The sequence below is a fragment of the Schistocerca serialis genome, chromosome 1 (assembly GCF_023864345.2).
Source record: "Schistocerca serialis cubense isolate TAMUIC-IGC-003099 chromosome 1, iqSchSeri2.2, whole genome shotgun sequence".
NCBI classification, from domain to species: Eukaryota; Metazoa; Arthropoda; class Insecta; order Orthoptera; family Acrididae; genus Schistocerca; species Schistocerca serialis.
In genome coordinates, this window is record NC_064638.1 from 778,865,968 (window position 1) to 778,880,764 (window position 14,797).

The 14,797-nt window shown below is 38.2% G+C and overlaps 1 protein-coding gene across 1 annotated transcript in view; it reads left to right on the top strand.

Moving 5' to 3' along the window:
• The window catches only part of LOC126483190 (nuclear pore complex protein Nup153), a 104,701-nt gene extending 90,240 nt beyond the window's left edge, over positions 1 to 14,461 (top strand). The window contains exon 9 of the mRNA XM_050106597.1: positions 12,399 to 14,461. Within this exon, the coding sequence (XP_049962554.1) occupies positions 12,399 to 12,483 (85 nt within the window). The 3' untranslated portion in view covers positions 12,484 to 14,461. The remainder of the gene's footprint in view (positions 1 to 12,398) is intronic.
• The last annotated feature ends 336 nt before the right edge of the window (positions 14,462 to 14,797 follow it).

The window sequence follows — 14,797 nt, forward strand, 5'->3', positions numbered from 1 at the left end:
TTGGAAGCTACTGTCTTTATTTATTAGTCTAAAGTGTAATCCGATCTCTATAGATATTTTAAAATACATTCCCAGAATCTGTTGCCTGTTTTGAGATGCATTGGTCTGCAACAGCTTACTTTGTTGTTTTTTATCTGTGTGATGCCCATGCTCCACATGCTTCCTCCACCATGTGAATCATCTGACCTATTTACGTATGCGCATTGGCCTGGGATGTGGAAGACTCCTTGTTTCAGAGGTCTGGGTCATCCTTAACAGACTTCCAACAGGACTTTTTCTTTGGGAGGGGGCGAAACGCACACTTGATATTATATTACCAGACAATCCCCTCCCCCACTTTCATCAGTATGTTACAACCCAACAAGTTTCTCATCTTCCTCTGCACATTGTGGTCTAGGCTTCTTCATTTTTCTGGTATGCAGCCCTGCTGCTAAGATGTTTCAGTTGGAAGTTTTAAGAGTGCTGTGTACTAGTGTACAGAGGATGCCTTCTCATTGAGAGGGTCCATGATAGCTGCAGTCATACAATTATAAATGTGTATGAGTTGGTGTCCAGTACCAGATGTAGAAGTATGAAACAGTAATCTAGTTGCAATAATTACTTGTCTGTTGTTTGAAGCTGATAAGTAATATTTTATTCAAAATAATCTCCAGTGCTATTTATATGTTTCTCCCATCTCTCCAGCAGGCTATGAATGACACACCAAAAAGACAGTTCTTCTTTTGAAGCAAACCAGTAGCCATTTTCATAAGAATTGAAGCGTTGTTCAGTCAGAGCGTGTCCCAGTGATGCAAATAGATGATAATCAGATGGAGCCAAGTCTGGATAATAAGCCACATGCCCTAGTATTTCCCGACTGAATGCCTCGATCGTTTCCCTGAGCCATTTTTAGTGTATGATGGGGTGTTATCATGGAACAATACATATCACTTTGTGTTGCCTTTTTCCATATTCCAATTGTTTTTCATGTAATGCTTGATTTAAATCGTTCGTTTGCTGTTGATAGCGATCAGTGCTAAAATGGTTTCACTAGTTTCAGCAGCTCATAATAGATGATATCCTTCTGATCCCACGAAACACAGAGCATTGTCTTCTTTCCAAAGTGATTTTGTTTTGCAGTGGATTTCGATGGTTTGTCTGGATTCACCCATGATTTATGATGCTTAGAATTCTCAAAATATATCTATTTTTCATCATCTGTCACTATTTGATGGATAAATGACTTTCTTTTGTATCTAGCGAGCAGCATTTCACAAGAGGTCTTTCAGTTTGGTTGCTGTCTTCCATTCAGTTCATGTGGAACCCATTTTCCCACAGCTTTCAACTGAAGAGAAATGGCTTTCTGCATCACATTCAATTGTTCTGCGAGTTTCTGCTGCGTTTGAATATCTTCTTCACCCAATAAAGCCTGCAATTCATTGTCTTCTAACTTTTTGGGTGGTTTCCCACACTCGTCGTTTCTCATCTCAAAATCACCACTTTTGACTTTTTTGAACCACTTGAAACACTGTTTTCCCAAGAGCATGTTCGCAAAAAGCTTCGACAAGCATTCAATGTGATTTTGCACCAGTTTTCTTTAAATGATAACAGAAAACCAGTGCTGTTCGCAAGTCGTAGTTCGTAGGCACAAAAATCGACATGTTTATGGGTTTGAAACGGATACTGGTATATGAAACTTGGGTTACTGTGTGTCGACATTCATCAGCCATTATAGGAAGCAGATGGTGCTGCAGATGCGGCCTCACTGGCCTTACACTGACGGCTAGCACCATCTATGGGGAAATTACACTTTCATACTTCTACACCTGGTATGTGCTTTGTCCTAGTGTGCCATTCAGTCTTTGCTTGAATAGCTTACTCAGGAAACAGAGGGTGTTTGTTTCTTTCTGTCTCAGTCACGAATCTAATGATTTGGCGCAACAATTTCCTAGATTCAGAAAGTCTTGTGTATTGTTTGGTCAGGTTACAAACATAATTGTCCGTGTGTTTAAGAAACATGATGGTTTGTGTGCTGCATAACCAGAAGTTGTTTAAATGCCTCCATAAACATTTTGGCTACTGCTGATAATAACAGGGCTCATGAAGACAGTGGAGCTGCAGCACGTACACAAAAGTTCTGGAAGAAAGGTTACAGCCACTACCCCAGATTCAGAATGGGAAAAACTGAAGATACTTATGTAGCTGAGTAGATAGAAAGAGTTAAAAGTGTGTTGCAACAAGTGTTTATTCCGTACATCTGTAACACATTGTTAGAAATTTGAAGAATACTGTGACAATATACCATAAAGTATGCATTTTGCCCGCCACACAAATATGAAAGCCTTGTTGAAGTCTGTTTACGGACGACTTAGAATTCTGAAAACAAATCTACTGCATACTCTGCCAGTGCTGAAAAATGTACATAGGTCAGACCATGCCACAAAGCTGCACAGAGAACCAGCATCACACAGATAAATAACAACAGAGAACTGTATCTTGAAAGGTAATGGAATGGATTATGGTGACATTAAGTTGCTAAAACAGCCAGCATAAAGGGGATTGCATTTCTGTGTAAAAAAAAAAAAAAAAAAAAAAAACTGTAGATAACAGACTACGTGGTGGCTAATAAATAAAGGCTAAAGGCAACGAAGGCCTGTGACCCAGCCTTGATCATGCTTGGATCACAACTGCAATCTGTAGGAAGACCCAATTATGCCATTCTGACTGAAGAGCAGCGAACACACTGCACTGAGCAAGGTGGCGCAGTGGCTAGCACACTGGACTCGCATTTGGTAGGACGGTGGTTCAATCCTGCGTCCAGCCATCCTGATTTAGGTTTTCCGTGATTAACCTAAATCGCTCCAGGCAAATACCGGGGTGGTTTCTTTGAAAGGGCACGGCCGACTTCCTTCCCCATCCTTCCCTAATCCAGTGAGACCGACGATCTCGCTGTCTGGTCTCCTCCCCTAAACAACCCAACCACACTGCATAGAAGCCTCTCCACTCCATGTGTGACATGAGCATCTTGGTGACACACTGTCTGATGATCGCTTCCTACCAGCACTTCAGTAGTGGAATTACATGTTGGCACCTTTGACTCTAATCAACAGCAGGAAGGAGGGCAGAGAGTATACACTATGGCATGCAGTGGGATATAGTCAGTCATTGCGACTGGCTCCGCATAGTAACAAGTCAATTTTCTGAATATCACACCATTTGGACAGTGCCACTTGGCTTAATAACTAAGATCATTTAAAAATAATCATACACCAGTAAAGTCTAAAATGACAATATGTTCTTCGACTGCCCACTGAACTGGTGATGTTCCTGCATTTGAAGACAACATATCCTGCCAGGTACTTCAGTGTACTGAGTGCTATATCCTCACTGGGACATACTGAATAAAAGAACTCAATATTTAGAAGCAAGTTGTTTTCGCTTCTGTCTTTGCCATTGTTATAACATGAAATACCAGTTAAATTGGCACCCAATTTGAAGCATAACTGATTGGAAAGAAAGTTCGTGCAATATCCATTGTTTTCTCCCAATGCATTCAATTACTTCAGGAGAGAGTAGTATCCTTTGCCCAGCTGTTCAACACTCCAAACATGGATGAGGGAGTTTAATTACTGCTGGAAGAGAAATATTCAGAACCTTTGAAGAGGCCTGTGTTCTCACATCGATAAAATGTACGTTGATAGTTGAATAAGTTACAACTGCTTGTGTGATACTTAAGCTGATTGTGTTGCGCAATTTATTTGCAGCATGGAAGCAGCCACTATATAACAACTTTGACATCATGATGACTAGTGAGCTCAGAATAATAAAAGAACTCGAAGGCTCCAGATTATGTATTGTAGCTGTGCATTGCCAAAAAGTCGAAAGTAAGGAAACATTTTGGGCTGTCCGCAAATAAAACTTGTTCTCGAATCATGTAGATCATGACAGGATACAATGGATATTCTGTTATGTTCCCATTGTTGAAATTGCCAAGAAATAGCAAGTATATGAACTCATTTTGCCAGATGTCATGACTGTCAGAAAGGTGATCTTTGAATTGCTTTTAGTATATAGAAGGCACACCTGAACACTACTGGACATGCGTGTGAAAGTGTGAATATAGCTGCTTTCCTATGACTCTGTCCAAACTGTGAAATATGTGTTGATGAACATGGGAAGTTGATTTTATTGAACTGGTAGACTAATGTATTGAGATACACAAAGGTGAGCTCATTTCCCTGGATACAGCCTCAGACTTAAATCCTGGGAGAGTATTTTAAGAAGATTTTGGAAGTCTGTTAAACAGTAACTGTAGAGATTGGGGGACTCTCCAAGCATTTTAGATTGGAGTTTCAACATCCCTAAACTCAGCCATTTGTGTCTTAAGACAGAAGACTGTGCTCCAGATAACATGCTTTCCTTTTTAAATAACCTTTGGATCTGCTCTGATCTGAAATGCCATGAAAAAACAGGCTGTGTGTCATTATTGACAGTGTTTGTGTTTAATTTTGTAAAGGTTTATACAAAATGATCGAGGCACTTTCAAGTGATTGTAAAATATGTATGGAAGCAGCGGCTGAGAAGGTTTTTGTGTCATGTTCACAAATATTCGGAGTGTGAACCATTAGCTGCACCATCCATATCCAGCCAATAGTCGAGTTCAGCCCAAAGTTGGCCAAAGTGGGCCAAAGTGTCTTCATAGATGTCATTTGCAGGTGCCATGATACGTCCTTGTATGTGCAACCGTATGTCCTTGTATGTCAGCGATGTTATGGGGAAGTGAAGACGTGAAGCTGGTGTCTTTGATGTAACTCCACAGGTGGAAATCGTGTGGTGTCAGGTCCGGTGAATGTGGGGCCCATGCCATTTGATGCATAACTGACCTGTCGTCATGGTAACTCACATCCGTCACTGTGGCAATGCAGTAGAGCACCAAAATGTGTTAAAAAATGTAATTATTGACAAAGCCCAAAACATGGTAACCTTTTGGCATTCTTATACATGTTCAACACCGTTTGGGGGCACGGGGGTTTCTAGCTCTTGACAGGTACAAAACTTTCGTGAACTACTGAGAAGTGTTCCCCCAGTCCACTCAACTTGTTTTTTTGTTCTTCAGATGTTGATGACCACGCACTGCTTTTGTCTTTACAAAGACATCCTGTTTCCTTGAACTTCTGCACCCATTTGTAAATGGATTTCCTGGTAGGTGGAGCTTTGTTAAATATGGTCCTAAATTTCTGACACTGTGGTTGTGGACTCACTCTTGGAGAACTCCATCGCACAAAATGCCTTCTCCATGGGTCCGGCAACCTGGTTGCTGGAGAGCTCTGTAACGCAGAAAGCTTCTCGAGTTGTTTCTTCCATGCATATAATACCTAACCTTAGTACAAACATGTTTTGCAATGATTTGAAAGAGTGTAAATAGTTTTGAATAGCATGTACTTCCATTAGACATAACATGAAGTTGTTCGCTAGGGAACATTAGTTGTGAATGAGCCTTAATTTTTTTTTTTTTTTATTTTTTTTTTTTTGCTTGGTTGGTATGACATCTGTCAAAGATATTTAGTATACATCAAGTCATGGAACAAACATCATCATATGTTTTCATCGTGTTAACAATGTCGAATTTTGTACCAGAAAGTGATGATTTGCGGAAAGCATTAATTTTTTGTTTTCATTTGAAAAAAAGTGCTGCGCCGCATCGAATGCCTGTTGAGGCATATGGTGATCGTGCTTTATCAGAAGCAACATGCAAAAGACAGTTTCAACGGTTCAAAAATAATGATTTTGATGTAAGAAATGAAGAATGTGGAAGACCATCAAAAAAGTTCGAAGACGCCAAATTGTAAGCAATATTGGATGAAGATGGTACTTTGAGTCAGAAGCAAATGGCAGCAATGCTAAATGTTGTACAACAAACAATTTCTGACCGTTTGAAAGCTATGGGAAAGATCCAAAAGTGTGGAAAATGGGTGCCACATGAATTGAAAGAAAGACGGATGGAGAACCGAAAAACCATTTGTCAAATTTTGCTTCAAAGACATGAAAGAAAATCAATTTTGCATCAAACTATTAGTGGCGATGAAGAATGGATTTATTTTAAGAATCCTAAACGGGAAAAATCATGGGTTAATCTGGGACCATCAACATCGACTGCAAAACCAGATTGATACGGCAAGAAGACAATGCTCTGTGTTTGGTGGGATCAGAAAGGTGTGGTGTATTGTGAGCTTCTAAAACCCGGTGAAACTGTGAATACTAATTGCTACAGACACCAAATGATCAATTTGAACTATACATTGATCAGAAAAAAACCAGAATGGGCCAGAAGACATGGCAAAATATTTTTTTTACACGACAATGCACCTGCACACAAAGCAAAACTGGTTCAGGATACAATCAAAACACTTGGCTGCGAGCTGCTACCCCAGTTGCCGTATTCACCAGACTTGGCCCCTTCCGACTACCATTTGTTTTCGTCAATGGGACACACATTGGCTGAGGAACACTTCGATTCCTACGAAGAAGTCGAAAATTGGGTGTCTGATTGGTTTGCTTCAAAAAACGAACATTTCTATTGGCGTGATGTCCACAAATTGCCAGAAAGGTGGTCAAAATGTATAGAAAGCAATGGTCAGTACTTTGAATAAAATGTTTTTACTTTTCAATTCAAAATTAGTGTTCCAGTTTCACAAAAAAACGCTCATTTCATACCGGTACACTTGGTATAGTGTTTCATGGGGAAAAATTACAACTAAAATTCGCTGAAATGTGTCCCCTTCTCCTCAGTATTGTTTTCTGAGGGGAGACTCTGATGATATTTGTCTTGTCTGTCTCCTGTCTGGTGAAGAACAGTTGCAATTCTTTTGTTTTTTTCCCCAATTTGGATGAATTTTTTCTCTCTGCACACATTTTTTGAATGATTTTCAGAGTTTCTTTTGTGTTTCTTTTATACTACAAGAGAGTGTAAATATATGGCTTGTGTGATTAATAAATCCAAATAGTACATAAACTCATTCTTATTGCTAATGCAATGGTGAATATTGGTTTATATATCACCTTTTTTTGTGTAGTGGGTGTATCAGGGCAGTTTTCCAGTCGTCAGGAATTTTCATGGTCTTCCAGATGTCTTCCAAGATCCTGTGAATGTCTTTGGTGAGTTCTGGGTCTTGTAACTTCCAGATTTCCGCGATGATGCCATCTTCTCCTGGTGCTCTACGATTCTTGAGTGACTTAATTATTTCTTGAACTTCTTCTAGAGTTGGAGGTTCACTATCTGGATTGTATGTGCTCGTTTCTGTCATTATTTCTTCCATAGGGGGGGTCCGTGTTGAGCAGTTTTTCAAAGTACTTTGCCAGAATGTCACAATTGTTTTTGGTATTGGTTTCTAGGGTTCCATCCGGCCTTCTGAAGCACAAGTTGGGTGGTTGATATCCAGTCATATTTTCTCTGAACATTCTGTAGAAGTTTCTTGTATTGTTCTTCATGAAGTCCGATTCGATCTCTGTCAGTCGCCGTTTGTCATACTGTCGTTTTTCACTGCGAATGATTTTGCTTGATTGCTTCTGTGTTTTCGAGAAGTTCATCCAATTCTCTTGGGATTTATGGCTACTAAATTTTTTACATGCACTGATTCGTTGGTCAATAGCTTGGTCACATATGTGGTTCCACCAACGGTGTTTCCGTGTGCGTGGTGCTTTTGCTAGTTTCATGGCCTCTCGGATTCTTCGTGAAAGTTGTGTCCAGTCTGTCGTTTTCTCCATTTTAATTTTGTGTAATATTTGTGTCTGGTTTAAAGTAACATATTCTGGATCTGGTCTAACAATTTTGTTCTTCTGGAGCTTTTTCTTGGCAAAAGGCGAATCCTGATCTGTAGTAGGTGGTGGTCTGAGTCGAAGTAGCCTTTACGGGTGTCTATGTTCAAAATTTCTTTTTGTGAGTCTTTCTGGACTATTATGTGGTCGATTTGTAGTTCTTGCTTTCCGCTGGGGAATTTCCATGTGGTAAGTTTTCGTGTTGGTTTCTTGAATTTTGTTGACATAATGGTGAGGTCGCGGCTTTTGCAAAAGTCTATCAGATGTTTTCCGTTTTTGTTGGTGTCCTTGTGTGGAGTATGTTTTCCTGTGATACGTCTGTATATCTTTTCTTTTCCGAGTTTAGCGTTGAAGTCTCCCAGTATTATTTTGACTCTATGTGCAGGAATTTTTCTGATAGTTTCTTCCATTGTCGTCCAGAAGTCATCAATTTCGTTCGGGTTTTTCCTGTTGTAGTCATTAGTCGGTGCATGTGCGTTGATTATTGTGTAGGATTTATTGGCTGATTTCACTGTGATGGTGCTGATTCTTTCGTTTGGTGACGAAAAGTCGATTATGCTGTCCGTGATGGACATGTGTACTGCAAATCCTGTGCCAAAAAGCCTTACGTTTTTCAGTTGTCTCGATGGTTTTGCTTTGTATATTCTGAAATTCTCCGTGTTGAAATGGTCTTCATCTGTGAATCGTGTTTCTTGCAGTGCACATATTTTGATTTGAAATTTTTTGAGAGTGTCTGTCAGTTGTTTCATCTTTCTTGTCTTCATCAGTGTGTTCACGTTGAGTGTGCCGATGTGGTGTTTGTGTTTGGTTTTGAGGGAGTTTGAGAAGCTTGTGTCTGTATATGTGTGGATGGATATGTGTGTGTGTGTGCGCGAGTGTATACCCGTCCTTTTTTCCCCCTAAGGTAAGTCTTTCCGCTCCCGGGATTGGAATGACTCCTTACCCTCTCCCTTAAAACCCACATCCTTTCGTCTTTCCCTCTCCTTCCCTCCTTCCTGATGAAGCAACCGTGGGTTGCGAAAGCTTGAATTGTGTGTGTGTGTGTGTGTGTGTGTGTGTGTGTGTGAAAACAATATACTAATATATGTTTACATGAGAACAAGCCTCCCCCATACTGAGAAAATGAGTGTGTTCATCACAACCTGTATAGCAGTAGGTAATAATTGTTAATCCTAAAGGCTTCAACTATTTTCATTTTCTAAACAGTGCAATTGATGTGCTTGCCACTTGAAACGCACCCTTTATTTAGGAAAAACAAGCATCCAGCAAACAGACTCTTTTCTATGTCTTGCCATTACTATATTATTTGGCAAAACTAAATTGGTGTGGCGCCAATTGGAAGATTCTGTAGTCAGACAATCAAAACTTTAGTGGGTTGTTGACACACACCTACACAACAAATAGGTGTTGCTGTTGAATTTTTTCTATCTATGACAGCATTGTACTTCAGAGTAACAAATCAAATAAAAATTATTTGTTCAGAACTCATTTACGTTAAGTAACCTCCTGTAGTTTTAAGTAGAATTTTGCTTAGCCCACGTACTTTTCACACTGTGTTCAAAGAGCATCAAGGCAGAAGGAAAAGTTATTTGGATGTTATTAATGATAGGATGTGTACAGTCTTCAAATGAAACAATCTTCAATATTCAAAGAAAATGGTGGTGCACCTGTACCTCAATATCTGTAGTCTGCAAGCTATCATATTGTACTAGGCTCGTCCACAAAGTAACTTCCGTTTCTATCTGCGGCATCGCTATGACCGCAGTTTCGAGTATGCGCGGCAGTTACTCTGACTCAAGGAGAAGACATGTACGCCATTTTCAGATCACTGCTGCCGATGTGTGCTTTGTAGTGCTTCTTCATAATGTGTGCTATAATTGAAAATGCCGCCGCATGTGAAATCACATCTGTGATTCGTTTTCTAAATGCAAAAAAAAGTTAAACCAAAGGAAATTAATCGGCAAATCTGCGAGATTTACGGACAAAGTGCTACGAGTGATTCAATGGTTAGAAGATGGGTCAGACTGTTCAATGAAGGACGTGATCAAGTGCACGATGAAGAATGGAGTGGACGCCCGTCTGTGGTTACTGATGAACTGTTTCACACAATTGAAGAGAAGATTAAGCACAGCCGTAGGTTTACACTTAGTGCCCTTGCTATGGAAGCTCCACAAATCTCACAGTCACTACTTCATGAAATTGTTATTGAAAAACTGAAATTTCGAAAACTTTGTTCACGTTGGATACCCAAAATTCTTACTGAACAGCACAAAAAAACAATGGATGGGCAGTGCACTTCAGTTTTTGACACGGTACAATGAAGGAGGCGATGGGTTTCTTTCTCGGATAGTCACGAGGATGAAACTTGGGTATAGTACGACACCCCTGAAACAAAACAGCAATCAGTGGAATGGAGGCACACTTCCTCCCCAACGAAGGTTATGCCTAAGCAAATTATGACACCTCAAAAAGTCATGTCCACCATTTTTTGGGTCAGAAAAGGCATTTTGCTGATTGATTTCTTACCATGAGACCAAACAATCAATGCACATGGTTAGTGCGAGACCATTAAGAAATTGCGCCGTGCAAGACAGAACAAGTGCCGAGGATTGCTGTCAAAAGGTATTGGTTTTTTTTCCACGATAATGCCTGACATCACATGGCGAATGTGACCAAACAACTCGTACAGGAATTTCACTGGGACTCGTTTCATCATCCTCCTTACAGCTTGGACCTCGCTTCTAGCGACTTCCATCTCTTCTTACACCTAAAATCTGTCCTTGGTGGTCAACACTTCAACGATGATGATGATGAGCTGAAAGAACATGTTACCACATGGTTGAATACACGACACCCCAGAAACAAAACAGCAATCAATGGAATGGAGGCACACTTCACCCCCAATTAAGGGTAAGCCTAAGCAAATTACAACACCTCGAAAAGTCATGTCTACCATTTCTTCTATGAAGAAGGCATACAAAAACTTGTGCCACGCTGTGACACGTGCCTACAAAATTTCGGAAGCTATGTAGAAAAGTAGTTTAACCACTGTAGATTTTTGTACAATAAACATTTTTTTCTGTATCTGTACACGTTTGTTTTATACAACCAAACAGAACTTACTTTGTGGATATACCTCATATGTGGTGTAGGATACTTAGTCAGTCAGTGACAGCCCCCTCCCATTATTCTATGTGCATATGGTATATGAAAAGAAAGTATCAACGTCTCTCTGTATGAGCTACAGTTTTTCTCTAATTTTGCTGTCTTTCGATCACTATACAAGATATGTGTTGGAAGAATTATGTTTTGGAATGTGGTCTCTTCAAATTTTGTGAGTAGGTTCATAGTCTTCCACAACACCCTTTTTTGTCACTAGCACAATGTATTTAATATTTTTATAGTACTTTTTTGCTGACTAAACCCATGGTAAAGAATATAGCTTGTCTATAAATCTTTTTCAGTCTCCTCTGTTAATCCAACTTGGTAATTTAACAATACTTCATGAATCTGGCAGCGGTTTCCTTATGACCAAGGGGGGTAGGACGTCAAACGGGCCGACTTCGAGCATGAGAGGCACCACAGAACATTTTAATTTCCACTGTCTATACTTTTAAAAATAAATTCATAAAACTTTATCAGCACGACCAGAAAGAATTCAGGATTCACACTCATGACAGTGGAAATTCTAAACATAACAAAATAATTTTTTTTTACATGTGACATTTCATCATTTTTTTTCTCTTACTATTGGCTGCATTTGTTGCTATAGGTACACTTTTCTTCATAAGTAAGAGAGATTCTTCAATTAATTTTGCACAGCATATAAACCATACCTACAGGTGCATGAAAGTCTAGAACTTTCCAAATCTATTAAAAACTGTGGTAAAAATTGAGATAAGTCATAAATTAAATAAATTCTAGAGTTTGATACACCTATAAGTATGGTATGCAAGCAGTGCAAAATTCATCGAAGAATCTCTCATACTTATGAAGAAAAGTGTACCTATAACAACAAATTCAGCCAATAATAAGTGAAAAAATGATGAAATGTTTTTTGAACTTCCACTGCTGTAAGTGTGAATCATGAATCCTTCCAGGTCATGATGACAAAGTTTTATGAATTAATTTGTAAAAGTATAGACAGTCTAATTAAAGTGTCCTGTGGTGCTTCTCCTGCTCCAAGTCGGCCTGTTTGATATCCTACCCTCCTTAAAGTGGTTGTTCTGCCTTAAATCACTTTTGACAGACGCTAATAGATAATTGACAGTTGTGATAATTAGTCGGTGCTTGGCAGAAATCACCATGGCTGATAAGTAAAGTGTGCTAACACATCAATTAAGTGGTGACGATTAGGTATCTGCATGTCATAACAATTTCCTAATGATGTCACCATTTAGTTAACAACTGTGTTGTCTGCTAACACCTTCATAGATGTTTGCATAATGCGATTGGAAGAGATTTGCAGATATCATTGAACCAATTTCTTTGTTTCTGTATTTAGCACTTTGAGCAAATTAGTATAAAAATCTTAACTAAATGTAATCCAGACATATCAATGTTCTATTTATTCAGGATAAATAATTCATTTATTTTGATTCCAGAGCTGAAGCTAATTCACCTGCTCCTGCTCAACGACGAATTAAAAAGGCAGTACGCAGAACACAGGCAAGAGCCAATGCTTTATAATTGGCTCACTACAGTGGCGCTAAGCATTATTGTGTTAACTAGATGGAAGCATTAATGCCTTTGGTAGTTAAATTGTTTTGATGCAAATTTAGTTCACACTGTATTTGTTTGCATATTCATGTTCTCGTGTAATAAAGAAGCTCACATTAATTTCCTAAGGAAAAAGTTCTACCTCAGACATTTGAGAACTGTTTTCAAAGTTTACCTGCATAATGATCATCGTAAAATAATTTTGTAAATTTAATATTCTGAAAGCATTATTGAAATTGCAGTTTTGATTGATTAACCCAACAATCAGATTATAATTCACGTTTTAGCACAACTTGTTAATGTGTTGTGCTTGAGGTGTCTGTGCAGTGCACTATGTTGTTATTAAGTTTTAAGGCTCTGTGATGTTTGGAATTTTCTTCAATTCCTTATCCCTTTCCTTAGAGCTTTGCTCAGCCACATCATTCACTCATAGTAGTGATTGCACATTTACTGTGACTGAGCATGTAGATTCCTTTGGATTTTTAATAGAAGAAGAACACTGTGAACATTCTCAGTTATCTGAGGGCTATGTCCTCATTTGTCATTCCTCGAGTATTTGGACTAGAATATGTATATTGAATTTAATATTTTGAAAGAATGTAAATTGTATGAGGGCCTTATTTAAGTGCCATGTATTTAATGAAAGAGAATGTTCATAGTTTTAGTGAATATTTATGTAATGACTTAGTGGTAGAGGTCATTTACTGCACTAGAATGATATAAATATTAGTTGCAGTGAAATGACACCTTTTTTATGTAAACAAAACACACACACACACACACACACACACACACACACACACACACACACACACACACCGATATAATGGCCTGGTCCATAGAATTTATTTTGAGGCTTCTGTGTGTACACAATATTGAGGTAAAACAAGATAAGAGAATAAATTGGCAAGGCCCAAAACAAAATCACCACAAACTGTGGGGAACGAGCATTTCTGTGATATTCTAGTGGGCCAGGCCTTGTGCATAGGCAGGCTCACTCCTTGAAGATTCCTCTTTAGAAATAATGACGCTGGCCAATTTGTTATACAGCTTATTTTAGTTTGTACAGTATGACTGTCACCAGCATAGTGGATTTATGAAGTGAGTGATGTGTGCTTTGAATATCTATAAATGATTTTGTTACAATTTTTATGGGTTAAAAAAAAAAGGAAAATGAAAAAATGTGTGTAAGGAGTTAGACTGCTTAGTGTGTAAATACTGTACTGAATTGTAATGTCATATTTTTAAATTTACTGCTGAAAGTTTCATCTTGGTACTTATTATATATTTGTGGAATACCATTTTGTAATGCTTATGATAGTTTTGTACATAGATGGTTGTGACTCCATATCAACGGAAAACATTTCTACATGACATCTTGAATAGTTGTTTATATAATATATATATATGTGTATGTCGTGTGCAAATGTGTTATGCCTGTTGACTTTATGTTTCTTCAGAATATGTGTAAATACGTTGAAAATATAAGATGAAATTTTCAGCACCAATAAATAAATGAATGAATGAGTGAACAAATATATAAATATGTATGTTTAAAGACACACAAACACAGACAAACACACATATACAATTATTTGTGCCTTTATGATTACTTTTCTGTGGTATATGAGTGTGTTCCCACTGTCTGAGACTCTCAAAGTCATTTTGTTTTATTCTATGGCCCAGTAAATGTTTTCCTTTTCCGACACAGTGCTGAGTGACATTAATTTCCTTAATAATTTTAGCAGGTATAGTGTATGTAAGTCTAAGAGACAATGTTGAAGCAGTATGAATTGTTGTATGATTCTTTTCTAGAGTTTATACAATTTCATTTTTGATCAGTATTTATACCAACTTGAAAATGATCCGGTTTCCATATTACAGCTTGTACATGTAAATTAAATCTGTATCCATAACATGTTCAAAATATATTGTTTTCAAACCTTAAGTTTCTTCTTAAAATTGCTGTTTGGTGTATTACATGTGTGTTCTTACACAAAGAACATGTATATATCTCCACTGTTCCATTTTTGATTCTGGACTTACTGATAGAACAACTTCTTTTTAAATATAGTTCATCTGTTGTCCTTAAGTGTTGAATTATTTTTTTTTTTTTCCATGTAATAAAGTCAACAACACCCCTCAAAATAAAGGGTAAAGCTATTATATATGTTTGGATGGTAGTGTGATGTTGCAAGTAGTGTGTAGAAAACTGATTTCAGTCTCAGTATTGGTGGGTATCTTCCTGTAAGTCAATTTTTCACTTAGTATAGAGTCCATTCTT